The sequence below is a fragment of the Erpetoichthys calabaricus genome, chromosome 13 (assembly GCF_900747795.2).
Source record: "Erpetoichthys calabaricus chromosome 13, fErpCal1.3, whole genome shotgun sequence".
Taxonomy (NCBI): Eukaryota; Metazoa; Chordata; class Cladistia; order Polypteriformes; family Polypteridae; genus Erpetoichthys; species Erpetoichthys calabaricus.
The window spans coordinates 128184513-128206388 of NC_041406.2; the positions used below are offsets into that span (position 1 = coordinate 128184513).

The 21876-nt window shown below is 34.9% G+C and overlaps 1 protein-coding gene across 6 annotated transcripts in view; it reads left to right on the forward strand.

The window, feature by feature from the left end:
* The window catches only part of runx1t1 (RUNX1 partner transcriptional co-repressor 1), a 153305-nt gene that overhangs the window by 127237 nt on the left and 4192 nt on the right, over positions 1-21876 (forward strand). For 4 of the 6 annotated variants that reach the window (XM_028817788.2, XM_028817791.2, XM_051935502.1 and 1 more), the window contains 6 exons: positions 297-478; positions 5762-6012; positions 8305-8399; positions 10044-10224; positions 13948-14016; positions 18006-18196. In XM_028817788.2, coding sequence (XP_028673621.1) covers positions 297-478; positions 5762-6012; positions 8305-8399; positions 10044-10224; positions 13948-14016; positions 18006-18196 — 969 coding nt within the window. The remainder of the gene's footprint in view (positions 1-296; positions 479-5761; positions 6013-8304; positions 8400-10043; positions 10225-13947; positions 14017-18005; positions 18197-21876) is intronic. The other 2 variants (XM_028817789.2, XM_028817792.2) reach the window with 1 other exon arrangement.

Here is a 21876-nt window from a genome sequence, read left to right on the forward strand (position 1 = left end):
CAAAGATAAATAAGACATTCCTCTTTGGGCAAGCAAGCACTATCAATATCACAATGATATGTTTGCAGTTGTGATTTTATGGGAAAGTAATTAAATAAACTCCAATGGATTTTGAGACTTAATTATAGACTGTCTCGTAGCAAAGCAATAAGATTAGTTATATCTTTAGTCTCTGTTTCAGGGCCCGTTGTGCATTATTGAAATCTACATTTATTTTTGTGCATTTCATGTTCAAACTATTTATATTTATTTTTACATGGAACCATTTTATCTCTATTATATACATTTTTTTATAGGCTAATCTTCCATTGCTCCAGCGAGAACTTCTTCATTGTGCACGTTTGGCAAAGCAGAACCCAGCTCAGTACCTCGCTCAGCATGAGCAGCTTCTCCTTGATACCAGCACCACCTCACCTGTTGACTCCTCCGAACTTCTGCTTGATGTAAATGAAAATGGCAAGAGGAGAACACCAGACAGGTGAGTATAATCAAATATAAATAAGCTTTTTAGCAGCCCCCTTTCTGTATAAAAATTGGTTACAAGTTTTCTTTAGTTTGGTTTCAGTGATTTTTTTCCATTTTGATATGTATATTTTTGTTCAAATGTTACTCTGTTACTGGCAAGGTAAGTATTGTCTCTACCTTATAGGTCTTTGATTCTAGTTTCTGAACAAGGCTAGCATATCCTCATTATGTAGTTTTTGTAGACAATTGTTTAATTATTTTGTGCCCTACATTGTTTTGCCATCTCATAGACAGTAAGTTGTATGTTGATTCTGTTTCTGTTATAGGTGTATTGCATCCATGACAGTAAATACAAAAATATTTTACATTGATTGGATAGTTTTTGTATAATGTAATCACAACTTTTGTCAGTGTAAAAGGTATTGTTTTTTTGGTAACAACAAAAAAAGTTACTTTTGTTTACATATATTTTGTAGAATTATTTTAACTAGTGACAATATACAATGTATTATTACACTTAATCTCTTTCAGATTCTCATTTTTTACATTTAATTGTTCACATTTTATGAAAATATTTTTAATTTCATAATCAAAATTAAGCAATTGTTTAAAAAATATTCTTAAATGTTTCAGTTCAGTGTTAGCTGATTTTGTTGAGTGTACAAAGAAAACTATAATGTTGATCTGATTCCAAATAAAACACGTGCTACTATATCTCATGTCAGAGGTTTAACCTTGTTTAGTTCAACTAACATCATTTCATTGTTAGAATTAATTTCTCAAGTTCTTCCATGGATAAGTCAGGGCTTGATTTTACCATATAATTTCCATCCATCCATCCATCCATTTTCCAACCCGCTGAATCCGAACACAGGGTCACGGGGGTCTGCTGGAGCCAATCCCAGCCAACACAGGGCACAAGGCAGGGAACCAATCCTGGGCAGGGTGCCAACCCACCGCAGGAAACACACCCACACACCAAGCACACACTAGGGCCAATTTAGAATCGCCAATCCACCTAAGCTGCATGTCTTTGGACTGTGGGAGGAAACCGGAGCGCCCGGAGGAAACCCACGCAGACACGGGGAGAACATGCAAACTCCACGCAGGGCGGACCCGGGAAACGAACCCGGGTCCCCAGATCTCCCAACTGCGAGGCAGCAGCGCTACCCACTGCGCCACCGTGCCGCCCCCATATAATTTCCAGTATTTTATAATGTCAGTCATATAAGTTGAATGCAGAAAACTTACGCTATTGATCCAAAAGAGTATGACATGCTAACGCCCACCTGAGAGAGTAACCACGGACCACACTGCCTATTTTCTCTATTTATTGTGCTTACATGATCACAAGGTAATACCCAAACTATTCAGAAGCGACGTTTGCACTGTTTTGTGTTTTTTGTATCTCACACCCTCATGCACCTTTATCGTAAGAACATTCCTTATCTACGATGGAGCATTCGATCAGAAGAAAATACAAAGCTGGTTTTAAATTAAATGGTGAAAGAAATTGGTAACTGCACTGCTGCAACAAAATTCAATGTGTCTGAGAAGCTGGTGCGAGACTGGAGGAAGCAAGAAGATGTTAAAAAAAAAAAAAAAAATTGTAAGTGTCGCGTTTTTGAACAGGCATATAAGTCGGGGTCTGATTTGATGATTAATTTTCTGGTTTCAAGACCTGACTTATACAGTACGTGAGTATATACAGTAATTACTCTTACAACACCTGAAGCATGGTTAGGAAAGTGCAGTGACAGTGCTTTAAATTGTTACCCATATTGTAAATGAAGAAGGCAAGTTATGCTGGAACAAAAATCTGCATAATACCATTTTTTACCATTGCTTAATTGCCATCTGAACTAGTGTGGTGCTGAGGTGTCACCCGTTGCATGGCTGCACTCAGGTCTTAATTTGGATCCTGAGTTTGTTGTGTGGTGGGTGCGGCAATGGGCTGTATCAGCGTGTGCTCCTAACCTCTCTCTCTCTCTTAATTGTTTTATAGTATAACACTTTTTTTTTGAAAAAGAGGATTCCGACTAGGTTCCTCTTGTTAAATTATTCCAAAGCATTTTCTTTCTACTTCTTCTTCTTATTTCAAAGTATGCTTTTTGCTTAATGAATATTAAAATAGTATATAATAAAAAAAATGTTCAAATCATCTCATTACTGGTACCGAATGTGTACAGGAAATTAAGATTTCTGTCCTCTGTTCACTGTTTTTTCCATTGCATTTACTATTGGGATTTTTTATCCTTTAATTTCATTAATATTTTTACTTCCCACTTGAATGAAGTATTGCTTTATAATTAAACTGATTAGGAACCTGTAAAAATAAGTTTTAACCATATTTAATGTTTGTTTGGGTTGCATTTGGGAAAGCCTGTTGCATTATATGAATTTTAACCAGTTTTAAAAGAAATACCAAAAGGGTAATAAACATTTATTTAGTAAAATTTAGTATCTGTCTAAGGGTACAATGATACAGTGCATTATTATTTACTAAATTAATGTATTAAATGTACTGTAGCTGCATATAAAATCAAATTTTAGACTAAATTTGCCTTTGTTATTTGGGGGATAAGAGGTTTCATACATATGGTCTGCTATGGATGAGTAGTCACAGTGAGATTTCAGATCTATTAAAATGGCTCATTAAAAAGTTCAATCTGTTTCTGTAATAACACTGGGAGTAATCCATCATTTAAACCACAAAAACATGACATTGCAGAGAGAGACACATTTTGAGGCACGCTGTTTATTAAAAGTCATAGAGGTCAACAATTGGAATCAGTAAAAAGACAAAATAATTCTCACAAAAAATATGATTGTATTGTATGATTTGTATTCCACTGTAATCATTTTATATATCACTTACAGTAAAAATCACAAAAGTGACTTGATTGGTTTTGTTTTTCATCACTTATAAATTTCTGAGTAATGTAAATCAAGTGTCATCCTCTTTATCCACTACATACTCAAAGACTGAATGCATTTGTATAAAATAAAGTTTCTTATGCACAGAGTAACAAATCTAATCTGCAGCTTGAACATTTGTTATGAATAGAGAAATAATTGTTTTATTACTCACATGAATATATATTTACCATTACATAATTGTGATCACTTTTCATGTAGTCACTGATTAATTAAAGATATGAAAGATGCTGCTTTCATCTGTTTTATTAAAGTAGCAGAACTAATGATTAACAAACCTATTTGAAACAATATGGCAACACTTGCCAGAGCCTGAATTGTAAATATCTTCATAGAATATCAATATCTAATACTAACAATGCTGAATTATATGATGGCATTATTCCAAACATTAAAAAATCATCCTTTTTTTATCTTTTTACAGAAACTGTACAAAAATAAAACTGCATACATATGTCTGGAGTTATTTTTTATTTTTGTAATCTGTAGCTACTGTTAATTCATAATGGAAGATGTATCTAATTATAGATCCACTTTAACTGTTTATTCACTTAAAATAATCTGGAACATTCACATTTTTGGATAACAATACTGTTTTCAGGATGACTAGGTATTATTTAAATGTTAGCTGAGTAGATCTCATTGTAAAGGTTAGTCATAAATATTAATTTAAAAACTAAAACAAGAAGCACAAAAATCATACTCAGACTGAAGTTCAGTTAAGCAATGACTTAATTTTGAAATATAGTGTAGCTTTTTCTGTGTAATGCATCTTTTAATTCTGGATTCTGTTAATGGTAATATAAAAAAATAAAAGACTGATAAATTGTAAAGAGCGACCCTAAGTGTAAGATTCATTGGAAGGCAAACATGAAGAAACAGAAGTGCTTCATGACCATGTTTTCCTATGTGTATATACTGCTTACATTAAATTAAATGATTAACTCATGAAAATTCTTTTACTTCACTTACTGTAAATGTTATTATAGTTCGGTGCTCTCCCATTAATTCTGGTACAGTGTAAATTGTCCAGGAATTGTTGGCAGTTTTAGCAAATCCTCTTTCAAGATAGTTTTAAATAAAAAGAACTCCCTTTTCCACTCTTCATTTTAACAAACAAGTGATCTATTTTATCAGTTAAATTTTTCACTGATTTGTTCACATTGTATCCAGGGTGGGTTGGGGGGCCGGAGGTATTGGTCAGGTTACAGAATGCCTCTGAGCTAACCCTAGAACCTTGGTTTACATGTGGTCATTGTTTTGATATTTAAATTAAAAAGTAAAACATGTCTATGAGTATTCGTAGAATGCCACCATCTTCCTAGATAATATTAGCAGAAGATTTAATGGGATGATTGCACAATGTAGGTTAGCAAAGTACTTAATTCAGATCTGTACTTTTTGAGAACAATGGGGTGTAAATATTCAATTGATCTGGCCAAGAATTACTATTACATCACCTCTGGCATTAAAGCACTAGTTAACTTTGGTTACACAGATTGTAGGCTGCAGTTTATATTTGGTTACTGCTGTGAGTTAATAAATGTCAGATGGAAAGGAATTATAACAAAAAATCTCCAGCTTTGTGTTTGGAATTGTATATTCAATATGGTGCTTGATACAAATTAATTCTTTCTACTCTTTCTTTGTTTGCCTCTCCCTCTTCTTCTAGTCAGTCCTTTGTGACATACAGGTCATCTAATTCCCAGCTCTTTTAGAGGGTGGCTTTTATTGTCAGACAGCTGAGTGGAGTGTAACAGAACAGTGGTCTTATTTGTGACAAACATTTTATTTACTTGTAGTCCTTACACTTATAAATGCTGAAATAAGTTTTTTCGAAACTCTACAATTCTATCATTTAAACACATAAATGTACAGTGCAGAGTACTGATGTTTCTTTTTAGTTATGGTTTTAATCCACTGCATGCCGTTGTTTGTCAGTACTTGAATCATTTATCATTTAGATTTACCTGTTTGACACTTGTAGGGAGAATAGGGTTTATCAGGATCTTGCTCTGAAAATCACCAAGTAGATTGACATATATTGCTCTTAACGCAATGAAAATTCCAGATCAGTGTGACATTTATTAAAATGGATACTTTTTGTGGCAACATCAAGGCTTAGATTGCATAGAGAACCTAATTTACCCAAGTTATACTTATTTAATATAAAGCAGAAATTATTTAGGTTAAAGATAATCTGCTGGTAAGTAATTGCCAGGGTTATTTTTTATAACTAGAGTGGGAGTAAAAAAGATGATCACCCATGTTATATTTTACATGCTGTTACTAATGATGTTTTATCAGGGACTATATCACTTAACTTTGCTCTCCTTTTGAATTAATTTATTTCATACAGAACCAAAGAGAATGGCTTTGATAGAGAGCCTTTGCACTCAGAGCATCCCAGCAAGCGACCCTGCACTATTAGCCCTGGCCAACGGTACAGTCCAAATAATGGCTTATCATACCAGCCCAATGGTCTGCCTCACCCTACACCGCCTCCACCTCAGCACTACCGTTTGGATGACATGGCTATTGCTCATCACTACAGGGACTCATATAGACACCCCAACCACAGGGACCTCAGGGACAGAGCAAGACCTTTGGGTAAGGAGAAAATACTTATCTTTGTTGAGATATTTTCCAAATACTAATTTTCTCATTTTAAATCCAGATGCAATTATGAGTGAGGTATTATGAGAGATTTTTAAAAACAGCTTGGTACATTGTACAACTGGTAAATTTTTGAAAACAGAAGATTTATATAAATTATAATGTGTACTGTAGTTCTTACATTTTTGCAAAAAACATTTTAGCTGCTTACAAAATATTCACCTTTGTGTTCTTTATTTTTGTTTTTCTTTATCCTTCCAATTTTCTTCTGTTCCCCTTGAATAATCAATATCAATTTCAGTTTATTAATGGCTTACAGTTATTGAAAGTATTTTAAATTAGATTTCATTTTTTCAAAATTAACAATGAGCATCATAATCCAGAAATGTACCTTCAGTTGATCCATGACATGTTCTTCAAAGTTACATACTCTGAATTTTCTTTGACTCTTCTTTAAACATACTACTTGCAAATTTATTTTCATTTTTTTATTTATTGTATATTTTTTCTCTGAGGTTTTTAGACTTTAGCTGAACATGTTTCTCTAAATTTAAATATATTGGTTAATTAATGCCACACACTATGCAGAACTGTCCACTATCAAATAGTAATTTAACTTTTTGTTCGACCTAATTATATTCTAGATTAGTGGGTTTGAGCATGATTTTTTTTTTATATTTATAGTCTACACGTTAGGTTGATAGCCACAAAACCAGTGAAATTTAAAATTGGCAGCATTTATAGTGTAGCATGTTGTGGAATAATATTCCATGTTTTATTGCCATTGATACCAGATTAGCCAGTAACCGTGAATTGGATTGAAAGATTATATAACATGAATAAATACAAATTTTTTTGACATGATTTTTAAAAGCACTCTCTTAAATGGTTACTAGTAAACACTTAATAATAAATTGTACTGGTAAAGGAAATCATAACACAGCAGGCAGCATTATGCATATGCTGTTCAGCGACGTCTTCTCAGAAGTGAGTACTAAACTGACGGCCATCTTCTGTTGGTGTTGGATTTTATACAGCCTTAACAGAGAGAGGTGAGGTTATGGATGGAAGCGAAAGTGATGTTACAGTTCCTCCTGCCATCAATCTTCTGCTCTGAAGATGGGAAAGGGACAAGTATAAGGACAATAGCACCAACCCTTGGCTCAGAGTGGAATTACCATTACTAAATGAGCCATGAAACTGTCTTCTAAGCACATATGTGTGATTATATATGACATTATCATTATTCACCAAATATAAATTGAATTCTTTTAGTTTTTGTAACTTTTACTGTCTTTTGTTGGTCGATATAAAATCATTTAGTCTGCTTTTGCTGGAATAATGGAAGCCTTACTCCTGGTTACACTCCTCTGCAAGGTATAACTTCATAAAGTGAGCAGTCAAATGAGAAGATAACAGCTGTGGGGAAATTTGCAGCTGCTTCACTCTTTTTCCTGTCTAGCAGTTTTCCATTTTTTAATACTAGTACACTTTGGGAGATGAGAAAATAAATATAAAATATGTATTTTGGATTTGGACAGTATATTTAAGCATAATTGTAGATCAGTATGTGTGCATATTTTATGTCTATTTTTGAAAACATGCTGTAGATCTCCCTATTGTCTCAATAATGCAGATTTTACACATGTAAATAATGAATAAAACATTCAAAAGACTGCAATATGCTGTTTGTTATTTAAACACAATTAATGGGTACTGGGGTTGTTTACCAGATGGTTTCACTTCCTTTCATTGTTGGTGGTCCAAGGTGTTACACTCAGCTTTATGAGTCAGTGGATGGTTCATAAGCAGTATGAAGAAATTTTAAATAGACTTTCAAATGTGACTCACATCAAACATTGTATTTATTAAACTCAGAATTATTGTAGGATTAGTTGATTATATAAAGAATTTATTGTTCTATCTATTATGCATTTGAAAGTGGACATTACCCTCTTGAGGGAGGGCATTATACTTAAGAAAATCTGAAGTTGTCTAAGTCACTGCCTTAATATGAAAAGCTCAGTTTCTTAAGATTGCAGTATAAGATGAATCATTTCAAATATTGATTTAAGTAGAATTTGTTTACCAATAATTTTCTCAAACTTATCTGTAAAAAGACATGAAAAGTGCTACCATTTGGTGATGAATTAATATGTCTAGATTTGTATTAGCCATGAGAATTTCAAGTTACAGTACAAGAACCTCTTGAAGAATTAAGAAAAGAGGCACATAATTGCAATAGAATAGCTAAAATTGGTAAATTCTTGTTTTCACTTTTGGCAGGGATGCATGGTGCACGTCAAGAAGAAGTGATTGATCACCGTCTTACAGACAGAGAATGGGCAGAAGAGTGGAAGCACCTTGACCATGTAAGAAAAGTAATGGCACATTTTATTTCTCAGAAAAAGTTTTATTGTTCCCTAAACATGCAATCAAGCAAATAGACACTAAATGACAACAGACATAATTCTTAAGGAGTATTTCAAAATAAAGGACACCTATTTACTATAGGAACTCGCATTACCATGGCATCACAAGTACTGTTTCTAGCCTCTGCAGCAGCCTTCTAAAAATTTAAGAAGTAGCCATACAACAAGTGCAGACTATCTTTTTCTTCAGCTTTGACTTATACCAGTCACAATTTAAGCATTAGTCACATTGTTTATATACATACAGTAAATCTTCAAAAGTTGGTTATTTACCCATTTGAATATTTAAGTTATACATTTAAATGATTAAAACTACTTCCAAGTATAGGCAGGCAAAATAGGCATTGCTTATAAGAAGTATAAGAGAGATAGACATAGACACAAAGTTTTGCGTCACCCATAGGCAAACCCTGTGTAATTGAAACAAAAAAAAAAACACATACAAATGCCATTGACCAAATAATGCCTTTTCAGGCACAAGTCTTAATTCTTGACTGCCCAATATGGCAGTTTCTTTGGACTGAAGTACTTCCAGCAGGAAGAGGTGAGTCCAGATGGACAGACATTGGAAGTATCATCATCAGTGTTAAACCCATCAATTTTCCAGTCTGCAGAGAAAAGACATTAGTATACAGCGCCAACCTTTGAAACAGCAGGGAATTACCTTTACCAGAGCCCTTAAGCTGTCCCCTGTGCATAAATGCATGATACATGGTAAATAAGCAGTATGTTCATTTTAATATTTCTTATTGTGATGAGCAAACCTTGCAGAGTTTGCCTCACAATGAGTTTAGTGAAATCACAGAAATGTTTTGGAAGTTCACCAAACTCTGCAAAAAGCATTGCAGTCAATGGAGGAGGAGAAACTAAACTAGTTTTGAGTGTACTATAACGGTGCAAAGGTCCACCAACTATGCTAGATTGATGTCAAAAACAACAACATTGTCATTTTTTTTTCTTCTCTCAAAAAGATAGAAGTGCCTTGCAAATACAAATGCATCTTTTGTTATTATTTCTTCAAAGGGTCTCAAGTGTTTTTTTGAATTGGGGAGGGGGGGGGCCTCTTTTAAGGCTTGTTTTGACTTGTAGCTGTGGTAAATGGCTAATTAGCACACTTGCAGTGTTATTCAAGCACACAGAGATCAATGTTACATATCCAGTGGCAATACTTATAATATTCTCATTATGGTCAGCTGTTGTACCTTTCAAATTAAAATAATGCAAGGTGGGGTTTTTTTTGTTTTTTTTTTGCATGAGAGGTGCATCACGCATGTGCAAAGCAGATCAAGCAGTACTCTTACATTGCATATTCTATTCATCGCTGATACAGTGGTGTAACGTCATGCTAGGAAAAACATGTTAGTCTAAGCTAGCTGCATGCAGATTTCCAGGGTAATATTCAATGAACAAGGTCACCAGCGAACACATATTAGTTGCGAAAAACACTTTGGTGAAGTTCGCCAAATCAACAGTAATTTCTTACCACATGAAGCTTAGCACTCAAGGGAGTAACCAAAAATTATCAAAACCACTTGTTAATTTAAGAAAGCCTCCATTATTGCATACTATTTATTTATTTATTTATTTTGATAGCTTCTAAACTGCATTATGGATATGGTAGAAAAGACAAGACGGTCACTCACAGTTCTGAGGCGTTGTCAAGAAGCTGACCGAGAAGAGCTGAACTACTGGATCAGGCGGTATAGTGATGCAGAAGACCTCAAGAAAGGCACTAGACAACAGAGCCCTGTCAACCCTGATGCAACACTCCCAGGTAAACTGAAAAAAAAAAGAAGAAGAAAAAAGAATTTTTTCTTGCTACACAGTCAGAACTTTTTTTTTAATTACAATTGTTAGTTTTAATTTGTGCTTTTGATTTTACATAATTTAATCCAAACAACAGGAACACTTAATGTTCCAATAAGACATTTTTGAAGTTTCTTTTTCTGTAAAACACAAATAGATGCAAGAGGGATACATGCTAATGTTGCACAAGCTTTTTATGTAATTTAGTAAAAGTTAATTGATTTCTACTACTATGGAATGATTTTTTTTTTTCGGTTACATTAAGCAGCATCTGGTATATTAAAATTTAATAGATTTCTTCTTTAGAATGCCTTTGCAATTAACATAAAGTAATATCAGGATGGTCTACAAATGTGTTTTTTAGAGTCTAGCAAGTTTAGTTACTTCCTTAGTGTTATACCCAACCGTTAAAGGTAAAGTTCTTGCACTGAAATGGAAAATAAGAAGCATGTTTGTTTTCTTAGCACTGTACATAAGGCAGCTACAGTCACTGTACAAGCAAAAGGCAACGAGCAAGATTCCAAAGCCTTGTGCTGTGGTCGACTACCATAGCATGATGGGCAGCATAAATTGTGCAGATCAAGAGTTGACTATCTATCTCATTACGAGTAGGCAACAAAAGAAATACTACAAAATTATATTTTGTCATCTGGTGGAACAGTGCATGTGGAATGCATTTGTCTTACACAAGCAAAAAGCTGGCAAAACTGTAACTTTAAATGCCAGTTTGTAGAACATATAATTTCTGCACATCCACCATCCACACTACCATTAAAGAGACATGGTCGACCCAGCACATCGCGTATTAATCCAGAGTGTCTTATTGGTAGACATTTTATTGATTATATACCTCCAACAGAAAAAAAATAGAATCCAATTCGTACCTGTGCAGTGTGCTGTTCAAAAACTGATAAATCTAGAAAGAAAACCAGAAAAGAAACACACTATTATTGTCCCGAGTGTGACATTCGAATGTGTCTTTCAATGTGCTATTAAGATTTACCACACAAAGGACTCATTTTGAGATTATATACTACTAGACAAAAAGCCTGTTTCAACAACGTAAGATGAAACGGGCACGAGTTTGTGTCAGCAGTGTATGAAGAACAAATGATAAGTAAGAAATAAATAAGAAAGTGATGTAAGTAATGATAATTAACTAAGAGGTTTGGGATATGTATGACTTTATCACGGCAAAAAATACTGTACACTTAAAAAATACATGCTATCTGTGACAACGTTTTTTGTTTGTATACTGGAGGCCTGTCAGTATGCAACTAAAGTTGTAAAATCTCTCTGTAGACTAAATTTTTTGTGAAGACACTCTCACTGTTTGGTAGTAATTTCCCTTGATGTGGCCCATCTTTAACTTGCACCTTCACATCACTCGCCCTTCTGACTGTTGAAAAAGCCGTATACAATTGACCATGGCTGAAAACGGGTTCAGCAAGGAATATTCCTACCATGTCAAATGTTTGTCCTTGTGACTTGTTTATAGTCATGGTGAATGCTAGTTTGACAGGGAATGCCCTTTGAATTTGGAAACACATGTAGTCTTTAAGCTTAATTTATTTTGTGTCATGTGCATAAAAATTGCCATATTTTATAATTATGTAGGCCTATGGCAGTAAAAGGGAAAAAAATGAGAAATACAAATCAACGAAAAGTAGAAGAAGAAACGAAGAAGTTTTTTTGTAATGATTTTAGTCCACTTTACTCATTACTGTACAGGCTTGTACTGTTCGTTGATGAATTTTCCAGGCCTATAGTAGAATATTGAATGATGAATGTTCCAGTAAAATATGGAATAGTAATAAGTATAAGCCCAACAAACCTGATACAGTGATCCCTCGCTATATCGCGCTTCGCCTTTCGCGGCTTCACTCTATCGCGGATTTTATATGTAAGCATATTTAAATATATATCGCGGATTTTTTGCTGGTTCGCGGATTTCTGAGGACAATGGGTCTTTTAATTTCTGGTACATGCTTCCTCAGTTGGTTTGCCCAGTTGATTTCATACAAGGGACGCTATTGGCAGATGGCTGAGAAGCTACCCAACTTACTTTTCTCTGTCTCTCTTGCGCTGACTTTCTCTGATCCTGACGTAGGGGGTGTGAGCAGGGGGGCTGTTCGCACACCTAGACGATACGGACACTCGTCTAAAAATGCTGAAAGATTATCTTCACGTTGCTACCTTCTGTGTGCAGCTGCTTCGTGAAGCGACATGCTGCACGGTGCTTCACATATTTAAAAGCTCAAAGGGCACGTATTGATTTTTCACTGTTTTGTTTTTCTCTGTCTCTCTCTCTCTCTCTCTCTCTCTCACCCTGCTCCTGATGGAGGGGGTGTGAGCTGCCGCCTTCAACAGCTTTGTACCGGTGGTGCTTTGCATACTTAAAAGCCAAACAGCCCTATTGATTTGTTTGCTTTCCTCTCTGTTTCTGACAGCCTGTGCTCCTGACACGCACTCCTTTGAAGAGGAAGATATGTTTGCATTCTTTTAATTGTGAGACAGAACTGTCATCTCTGTCTTGTCATGGAGCACAGTTTAAACTTTTGAAAAAGAGACAAATGTTTGTTTGCAGTGTTTGAATAACGTTCCTGTCTCTCTACAACCTCCTGTGTTTCTGCGCAAATCTGTGACCCAAGCATGACAATATAAAAATAACCATATAAACATATGGTTTCTACTTCGCGGATTTTCTTATTTCGCGGGTGGCTCTGGAACGCAACCCCCGCGATGGAGGAGGGATTACTGTATAGGTGTATTGAATGAATGCATAATTGAATCAGAATGCATAATTAGGCCTCGAGCTGTAGTCGAAATCGCCTTTCAGGCCTCTAGAGCTTTAATCGAAGTCGCCTTTCTCTTTGAATTTTTGCAGCTGTTGGCACCAAGTTGCGAGAATAAACAGTTTTGAAAGGGCGAGGATGCAAGGGGCATTAAAATCACTCCAGATGGTGTGGTGAACATTCAGTGCTTGGTGCGAATAGGCCAGCAGCGTTTTATTTTACTCAGATCTCAGCAGCAGCACACGACAATGCGTACCGCGCCACCTGTGGAGATTTGTATGCAGCTTAGAATGTGTACCTCGCTTCGCACACATCAACATCTGCGGACGACGGTAGTGTAATGATCTTGATGGCTGTGGAGTCGTTCCTGCCGCTGAAAGTACTTAATAATAATATGTTCTTACGTATTACTTTGAGTGTGAGGGTTGGCTATGATCGGGGCTAATATCCTACGCCTGGGCGGAAGGATTTGGGATTTTAGAATAATAATCCAGAAATGCGTAGGCTAAATCCGCAGCCTGCCGCGATGTTGGGGTTGGATTTTGGTCTCATAAGGTTTTTTGGGCAGCTGCACAGAAGGCGACTGCGCATTCGGCTTCGGACGGACGTGAGTGAATGAGTGAGGAGGCAGGCGAATTATGTATAAAGATTTGGGCATCATTAGTAGTATTATTATTATTACTGTTATTATTTTTGTTATTTTTGATCCTTTCATATTATTATTTTTATTCATACTGTAAAAATCTAGCTGCTATGCGTATGTGGTATGTGCTGTTAAAGTGAACTTTTTTTTTACATAACTGTCAATTTACAATTACAACTTCAATGTCTCATGGTCATTTTATTTGACATATGAACTATGTACATTTTTGCCTTTTCATTTTTTTTTTTTTCAGAAACACATCGGGAGCTCCTTCACAGACCTACATCTGGATATGTTCCAGAAGAGATCTGGAAAAAAGCTGGTAAAGATCACTAAAACATTTGCATGTTAATCAGGATTCATTAGAAACAGAACACAGTAGTTAAGTATAACGTATCTTTGTAACCCAAAGTAAATTTTAATCTCAGTTTGTGTGAAAATAATGCTGAAAGCATAAAAGGATCACAATAGGATAAATGAATACGTTATTGTACTTCTGATAAAATTAATCGTACCCAAGTACAATATCGGTGTGTACCAATTTTCCATTTTGCTTTTAGTCAGTTCTTATCCTGATACCAGACATTTTTCATTTTATAACACCAATGGTCTGAGGACTGTACTGATGTGGAGATGTTGATGAGAAAAAAGCTGAAGTGGCTTGGCAATGTGGAGTGAAATGTATAGAAAGAAGGGGTGATCTAGTAAAGCTGAATGGAATTGGCAGTGATAAATTGCATGAAATGTATACTGTATGTGTCTCATTCCTAGGGATGCCAGAGATTGCAAAAAAATTTGAAGTAATTTGGCAGATGACTAGCGAACCTGCTTAAATGTGGAATCAGTTATTGTTGTTCTTTATTAAAATTAATGTCATTGCCATGACATAAAAATTAACATGGAGAAGTTTCCATAGCTTTTCAATGCATATGAAAACAAAGAGACCAGTAAAGTCATATGGGGAAAAAGGAGTAAAGAAAGGCTAAGGCTAGACTATCTGGACTGGAAAAGAGAGACATGGGAGGCTGTATGCGAGGAAGTGTAGAGCAGTTGTAACAGAATGTCAAAGACTGTGAATCATTTTGCTATAGACCAGAGCCTTAAGCAGGCTGTTGAGTTCAGTAATAAAAAGGATGCATTTTGTTTTACTTTTTTACGTAGATGTTGTGGAAGTGTGATAGAATAGTGAAGTCAATAAAAGACAAAGAGTTACCATTTTATTGTTAAGTTTATGTTTTGTTGGTTTTATGTATGTTAAGCAGAAATTTGAAGTAAATATACTGTTTTGTGTGAATATGTGGATGTGTAAACAAATAACTTAAAAACATTTCTGTTGCACTTTTTGCCTTGAATATCAACACAGTTTGTAAGAACTGTATCTTTTGATGCCGCTAGATTGGTCTCTTTGAAGAAATTGTACATATTTTTATATTCTGATTTTCTTGTATAGATGACCTTGGGTTATTATTCTTCTGTGTATTGTAAAAAGGCAACCTAAAGATAGAGGCATTCTTAACAACATTGCACCATTAGCCATAAAATGAGTGATAACTTGTCAAAGAGGAAGATTTGTAAGACAACTAGCCAACCTCGATAGACTCAGATAAGGCCATTAAACTTGAGAGAGACAACCCTGTTTATCTGATTACTATGGATTTTAATATTTTTGGAGATAAGTATTCCATCAAAGAATCGTATTAAGATTTAACATTAATTTGATCTACATAAGCAGACTGAACTTTTCTCTGGAAAAAAGTGACTGCTGTGTCTATTTTAAAATATCATATAAAACCAGGGGAGTGCTTCAGATATCAGTAATTTAGCAAGTCAATAAAAATGTCAGCCAAAATTGTATACTTTGCACTTGAGCATGAATTCTTACTCATCACAGTTTAATGAATGGTTCATAAGGTATACTAAACCCTAAGTGTTCAACTAGACAGATGGGCAACTCTACAGTTATTGTTACCCAAGGGATAATGAATACTCTGAGAAATTCTTCACATCACTAAGCTCAGCCTGATATTTTGTTTAGACATTATCTCTACCATTGTGTTTCAAAAACACATCATAGAAAACTGAAAAGCATACCCAGGTATAAAGCCTTATAATACATTAAACACCTAATGACAGATTTCTATTGCTTAAAGAGTTCCAGAATTCCTTGTAGTAATAGAGGCCCACATTTGTGTATATAACTGATGATAGTAAAGACTAAGATTGCATTGCCTTCTTCTTTAGGCAGCAAATTGTAAAATTGAAATTGTCTGTTTTAACTCCTTTGAAAGAAATTATTTACTGACAGAATATTAACTTTAGTAAAATATTATTAATCCTAAATGCAGATGAGCTTTAATTTAGATGACTTTTCTATTTCACAAAAACGTAATAAAACCACAGTTAGTATGTATCCATCTCTACTCTCAGTTTTTTCAAGTGATTGGTGGATGTTTGCAGTTGCTAATAAATATTCAAGCACCTTGCAAAATGCTCTACCAATTCTCTTTACAGATCTGTGTGTGCCCTTGGGACTAGAATAGAAATGCATAATTTAAATATAAATTGCCTGATTTACATATACAATTAGTCAAGCTGCAGCTTTGATCGTAAGCAAAAAATTATTGTCCTGTGTTGCCAGTTAGATGGAATTTTAATTCACCTTGAATATTTAGATATAAAAAGCAAGCAAGTCCCACACATTTCAAAGCTCTGAAGATCCTATGGTGATAGTAAAAGTATAGATGCTTACATAATATGTAGTGCTTTACCCTAACGAAAACTTAAAGATTAAACAGTGTAAAATAGGAAAGAGTTTTCTTTTGCGCACTTAAGAATAATACATCCTCTTCATTGCACTATAGTATAACTAGTCTTGAACATTCTGGGTATTTATTGATCTGCTGCAAAGTAATTTTTAATTATAAACGCATGTTTTTAATTAAACAGAAAATTTAATTAAGGTACTTTATAAGTAGATTAAACAATTAGGTGCAAACACTTCAATGAAACATGCTGCAATTAGTTTTAATAGGGTGTTAATTGGTGCTGGATTTGCCAAGTTAATAATTACTGCTTATTTGGTTTTCCATTAATCATTGTCATTTCACTCTGAATAAAGAAAGAAATTATGATGGATAAGCTAAGTCAGGAGCAGATTTCCTAGTTACTAAATAAATTTACATGTTATATATTCAAAATAGTTTACTCTTACAATATCTTTAAATTATATTAGTGATACTAGTAATAGTATTAAATTACTATTTCAGTAAAAACGTGATTGATATATTTGATAAAGTCACAGGTGTTCTCTTTCAGTTTCAGGCAAGTCCAAAGTTGCAGTACAAGATATACAGCTCCTGTTTCAGCAAATACATTAATGTCCTGTCTGCATGCACATCATTTAATCACAGAGGCTTTTTTGGTCTATATTTACTTAAATGTAACAGGCATTACCCAAAAGGAAATTCAGCAACATTTAATACCCTTACACAATATACACTTTGTAATAAAAAAGGTTTTATTATTACATTTGCAAAACTAATGTAAAATACATACTGTACATTTAGAGCTAAACAATAAACTATTTAAATTCTAAAAGTACTGTTTTTAGGGAAACTAATATTTACAACAATGTGTTATCCGTTTGTTATCCTGTGTACAATGGTCATGTGTTCCAAAAACTTTTATGGAAGGATATGGAATTGGTTTACTATACAAATTCCTTTTTAACATAAAATAATGATTATTTTAAGATGCAGTTCCAAAAAATCGGATTGCATCATTTAACATTTTTAAGTCCCTGGTCTTCTGAGCTGTGCTGTTCTGAAAGATGATTAATTTATCTTTGTTAAGAGTCAGCATATTTTGTTATTTTGGTTATTTTGTCTGTAAATCCTGAATGTATTTTTTTTGTTCTTGTTAGGAAAAGCATCAGCTGTTTTTATATTATTTGGATTTTTAACAACAATTGATAATTTAAAACCAGTCATTTTAATATATACAGCAGGACTTTCTTTTTTTATTTATAGTAAGTACACCATTTTACTTAACTCAGGTAAGCAAAAATTTGGAGTACCAAAATAAGTAAAACAATATTGTATGGAATTTTTTTTTTTATATATATATATAATAAACTGTTATAGGTGCATCACTGACCTGCTGTTCATTTCTCCACAGTTAACTGGAACACAGTTATGTAGAAGCCAGTATATGATAAAGAGTTTTTCACATTTGTTAACAATTTTAATGCGTTGCAAATGAATTAATGTGTTTCTTCATCATTACTAAATGTTTCAATTTTGTGTCTTCCAGAGGAAGCTGTAAATGAAGTGAAGAGACAGGCAATGTCAGAACTGCAGAAAGCTGTGTCAGAGGCAGAAAGAAAAGCCCATGAAATGATTAGCAGAGAAAGGGCAAAGATGGAGCACACAGTAGCTGAAGCTAAGCGTCAAGCTGCTGAAGATGCTTTGTCTATTATTAATCAGCAGGAAGACTCAAGTGAAGTAGGTTTTAACTATTTTCTTGATCTCTCTACAGAACAGTCATAGATTAGTGTCAGCATAATTTATGCTCCTCTTCACACCCTAGCATAATTAAGAGTATTAATAAATTCTTTATGGATGTGAATGTTTTATAGTTCACTTTTGCTTATTGTTTTAACATGGAATACACTTGAAATAGGTAATGAATAAAGTGATGATTAACTTGAAAAGAAGTTTTGTAAGGTGAATAATATTTGGTATTATTATTATCATAGTAGTGCATCATCAGCTGCATTCTTATATGCACAGAAAACTGTGACAAATATAAAATTGTCAGCCCAGAATTGATTTAATATAGTATTCTAAATTCTCTGTCCAAGAACCCAGCTGGTAACTGGGTATACTGAAATCATATCTAAATAATACAAGATTTCTTTAACATTAGTATCTTTGAAGCCTACGAAGAAAGTTGTAATGCCAGGCCAACTTAAATTCCTTCGCACCTCTTCATCAGTGTTTTTGTTTTGCAAATGTGTCAATCAGCACTGGCAGCAAGCAGCCTGCTATCCCATCCTCCACCAATGAAGCTAAAGTTCTCCCAGCTCAAGTCTGTTTATCTAGGTGTGAGGTGCTGTGACAATGCGGGTTCTACTCCATGCTCCCATCTAGGCTTCTGGGGAGCTCTTGAACCCAACACCATCGGTAATGTCACCGATGAGCTAGACAGTGAAGACATCAACAACGAAGCAAGGGGATGGTGCAAAAAGTGCAAAGTGCTTTTATTAAAAACAAAACCAAAAACAGTGTCCAAATAAACAAGTGCAGTGCATCACAAAATTTTAGTAAATAATCCATTAAAACAGAGGTGAATCTGTGGAGGTTAAAATCCAATAAATACATCCTTTTAAAACAATGTTAAAATGATAATGGCTGGAAGCAGTCTTGTCTTAAAACTCCGGTGCTTTCTTCTTTCTACTGGCGGCTCCCCTGCTTCTCCCATATGGACCCCGCAAGAGGGGAGTCGCCCTACCTACAAATGCAGCTCCCTCCTATTCTGGTCCAGTAGCCTTCCAATCCCCGGCTACGTAAGGCTCCAGCTGGACCGAGACTTGGGTTCCCTCCCCAGCGGCCAGGGCGCTCACTCTGGGGCTCAACACACCCAAAGCCTCCTCGACTGCTGCTCCCTTCGACGGCAAGTCATCTCCTCTGCCGGTCACCTCCAGCTCCTCAAAACTGCTCAGCTAGAGCGACCGCTTCATAACTGTACATTTTGGATTTGATTTGCAAAAGTTCTGATAAAGAGCAGTAGGAAAGTGAGCAAGAAGGAAAGGAAACCTGCACCCTTGACCCCAGACATAACAGATGAGATATAGTTCAGGTCCGAAACACTATTCTTTTATTCTTTCTGTTCAAACAAATCAGGCAATTCTTGACAAGACTGGAACCAGTCCTTCTGACCCTTCTAGCTCAGGTGTCTCTGTTGCTCTACCAGTGCTGTGCTTGCTGGAGTAAGGAGAAGGAGGAGGAGATTTTCTCTTAAGCCTGGATCTTTCAAATACTTCTGGAACATCAGAAGCTTACTCCAGAGCAACCTCTGGGTGAGGCGGGCAAGGGCAAGGTGCAAGGAGCTCCCCTAAGAGGTCCAGTTTCTTCAGAGTTTCTGAACAGGACTGCTCAATCCAGCTACAACTCACATACAGCCTTGCTGGATACCACACATGCTAAAGGAATGTAAAGTATATTCATACATTAATCTCACCAGACAACAGGCTCCTTCACTATATATAGATACGAGGGGGGACCCAAAAATAACCGGAAATATTTTTAAAACGTGTAATTTAATTATCTGTACAAACTATAATTAGTCTCCTTCAAAGTACTCTCCATTGGCGGAAATACACGTATCTAACCATTTATTCCATTGTTCGAAACATTTTTTAAATTCGTCTGAAGTAATGCCCATTAATGCTCTGGTCGTTTCTTGTTTTACCTCTTCGAAATCGGCAAAATGCCTTCCTTTCAAGTCTTTTTTCATCCGAGGGAACAAAAAGAAATCACACGGAGCTAAATCCGGTGAGTAGGGTGGGTGGTTCAGGGTTGTCATACCGTTTCTTGCCAAAAATTGGCGAATGCTGAGAGCAGTGTGAGATGGGGCGTTGTCATGATGAAAGAACCAATCGCCCGACTCCCACAAATCAGGGCGTTTCCTTCTCACACTGTTGCGCAACCTACTTTTACAAAAAAATTCACTGAACACAAGCACAACCTTCCAGACTGATGGCACTTGGCAGACTGACTTGTGAGAAGTGTAACTAGATCCCCCTAGTGGCCCAACCACGTACTACAAGTACCAACCTAACAACAACAAAATTCCGTTTATTTTTGGGTCCCCCCTCGTATACAGTAGATATATTTTTTACTTTTATTTGCTTAGCAGACGCTTTTATCCAAAGAAACTTTCAACCAATTATGTTATTATCGGGTCATTAGGAACTAGAATAACAAAATTTTAACAAAATAATCAAATTTAAGTCAGTAACTACCTTTTGATGGGACAGCATCCCATGACAAGGTCACACTTATGCACTCTCCATTCATTAATCAAAGGGCCAGTTAAACATAATTAATTAACCCATTATGCACATCTTTAAGATATGTGAAGAAACAAGAGTACAATAGGAGAAAAAAGTGCACAAAGAAAGAATGCAAGATTCACGTTCTTAGATTGAGAACATAATGCTAATGAGGTTTTAAATTTTCTGATGATCCAAACAATTATTGATAGTTCTAATTATATACAATGTTAGTATGAAATAAACCCTCATAAAGTACATGTATTCAGATAGCCTTGCATAGTTAGATTAATATTTTCCATAATTTGTTTTGCAATGAGCCATTCATTGTTACATGTTCATACATATTTGGTTATTTATAACCAACATTAATTTATCATGATTATGGCAAAGAGTAAAAAATTAGAACATCTTCAAAGTTAAAAACAGGCTTTTATTTACTAATATTTTCTCTCTTTTTCCAGTACAGGATAGATATGCTTTACGTTTGCACTATAAAGTGAATATTCTTTCTAGTAAAACCACTAAAGGATCGTCATTTATTTCAGATTACTAATTTGTTTTTTAAAAGATGGGAACAATTTTAAGGAAATGGGAAATCAAATATAGCGCATATGGTTTTAATCGTTTCCTTTTTTAGCCTGTGCTTTTAATCATTTTGCAAAGAATGCTAGCTCACATCTGATTTTAATCATTCTAGGTTATTTATTTATTGTACTGTCTCTGTTACTATTAGTGCACGATTAACACAACTTAGCATTTAAAAACACCTTCAAATAGAGTCAGTTACTGTTTATAAGATATTTCTGGTTTCTGGACCTCTTTAGAATTGTCCAGAATAGGAATTTAGAATGGCTACCTACAGGAATGGAGTGAAAGAAAAACAAATTTCAGGCTTTGCTGCAGTTGTAACCACGTTATGAAGTTGATGCAGTTATCAACATATCATGTTTATAATTTGTACTTAACTTACCTACTTATGTTAATTTTCCACCTGCTTAAATAATTTACTGTTTATGTTAAAGTGTAATTTCTGCAATTGTGCTTGTTATTGATAAGAACATTATAAATTCACCTTGCTTAAAACCATTTAAAAAAAATATTTGAGTCCCTTTTTTTCTTTCTTTT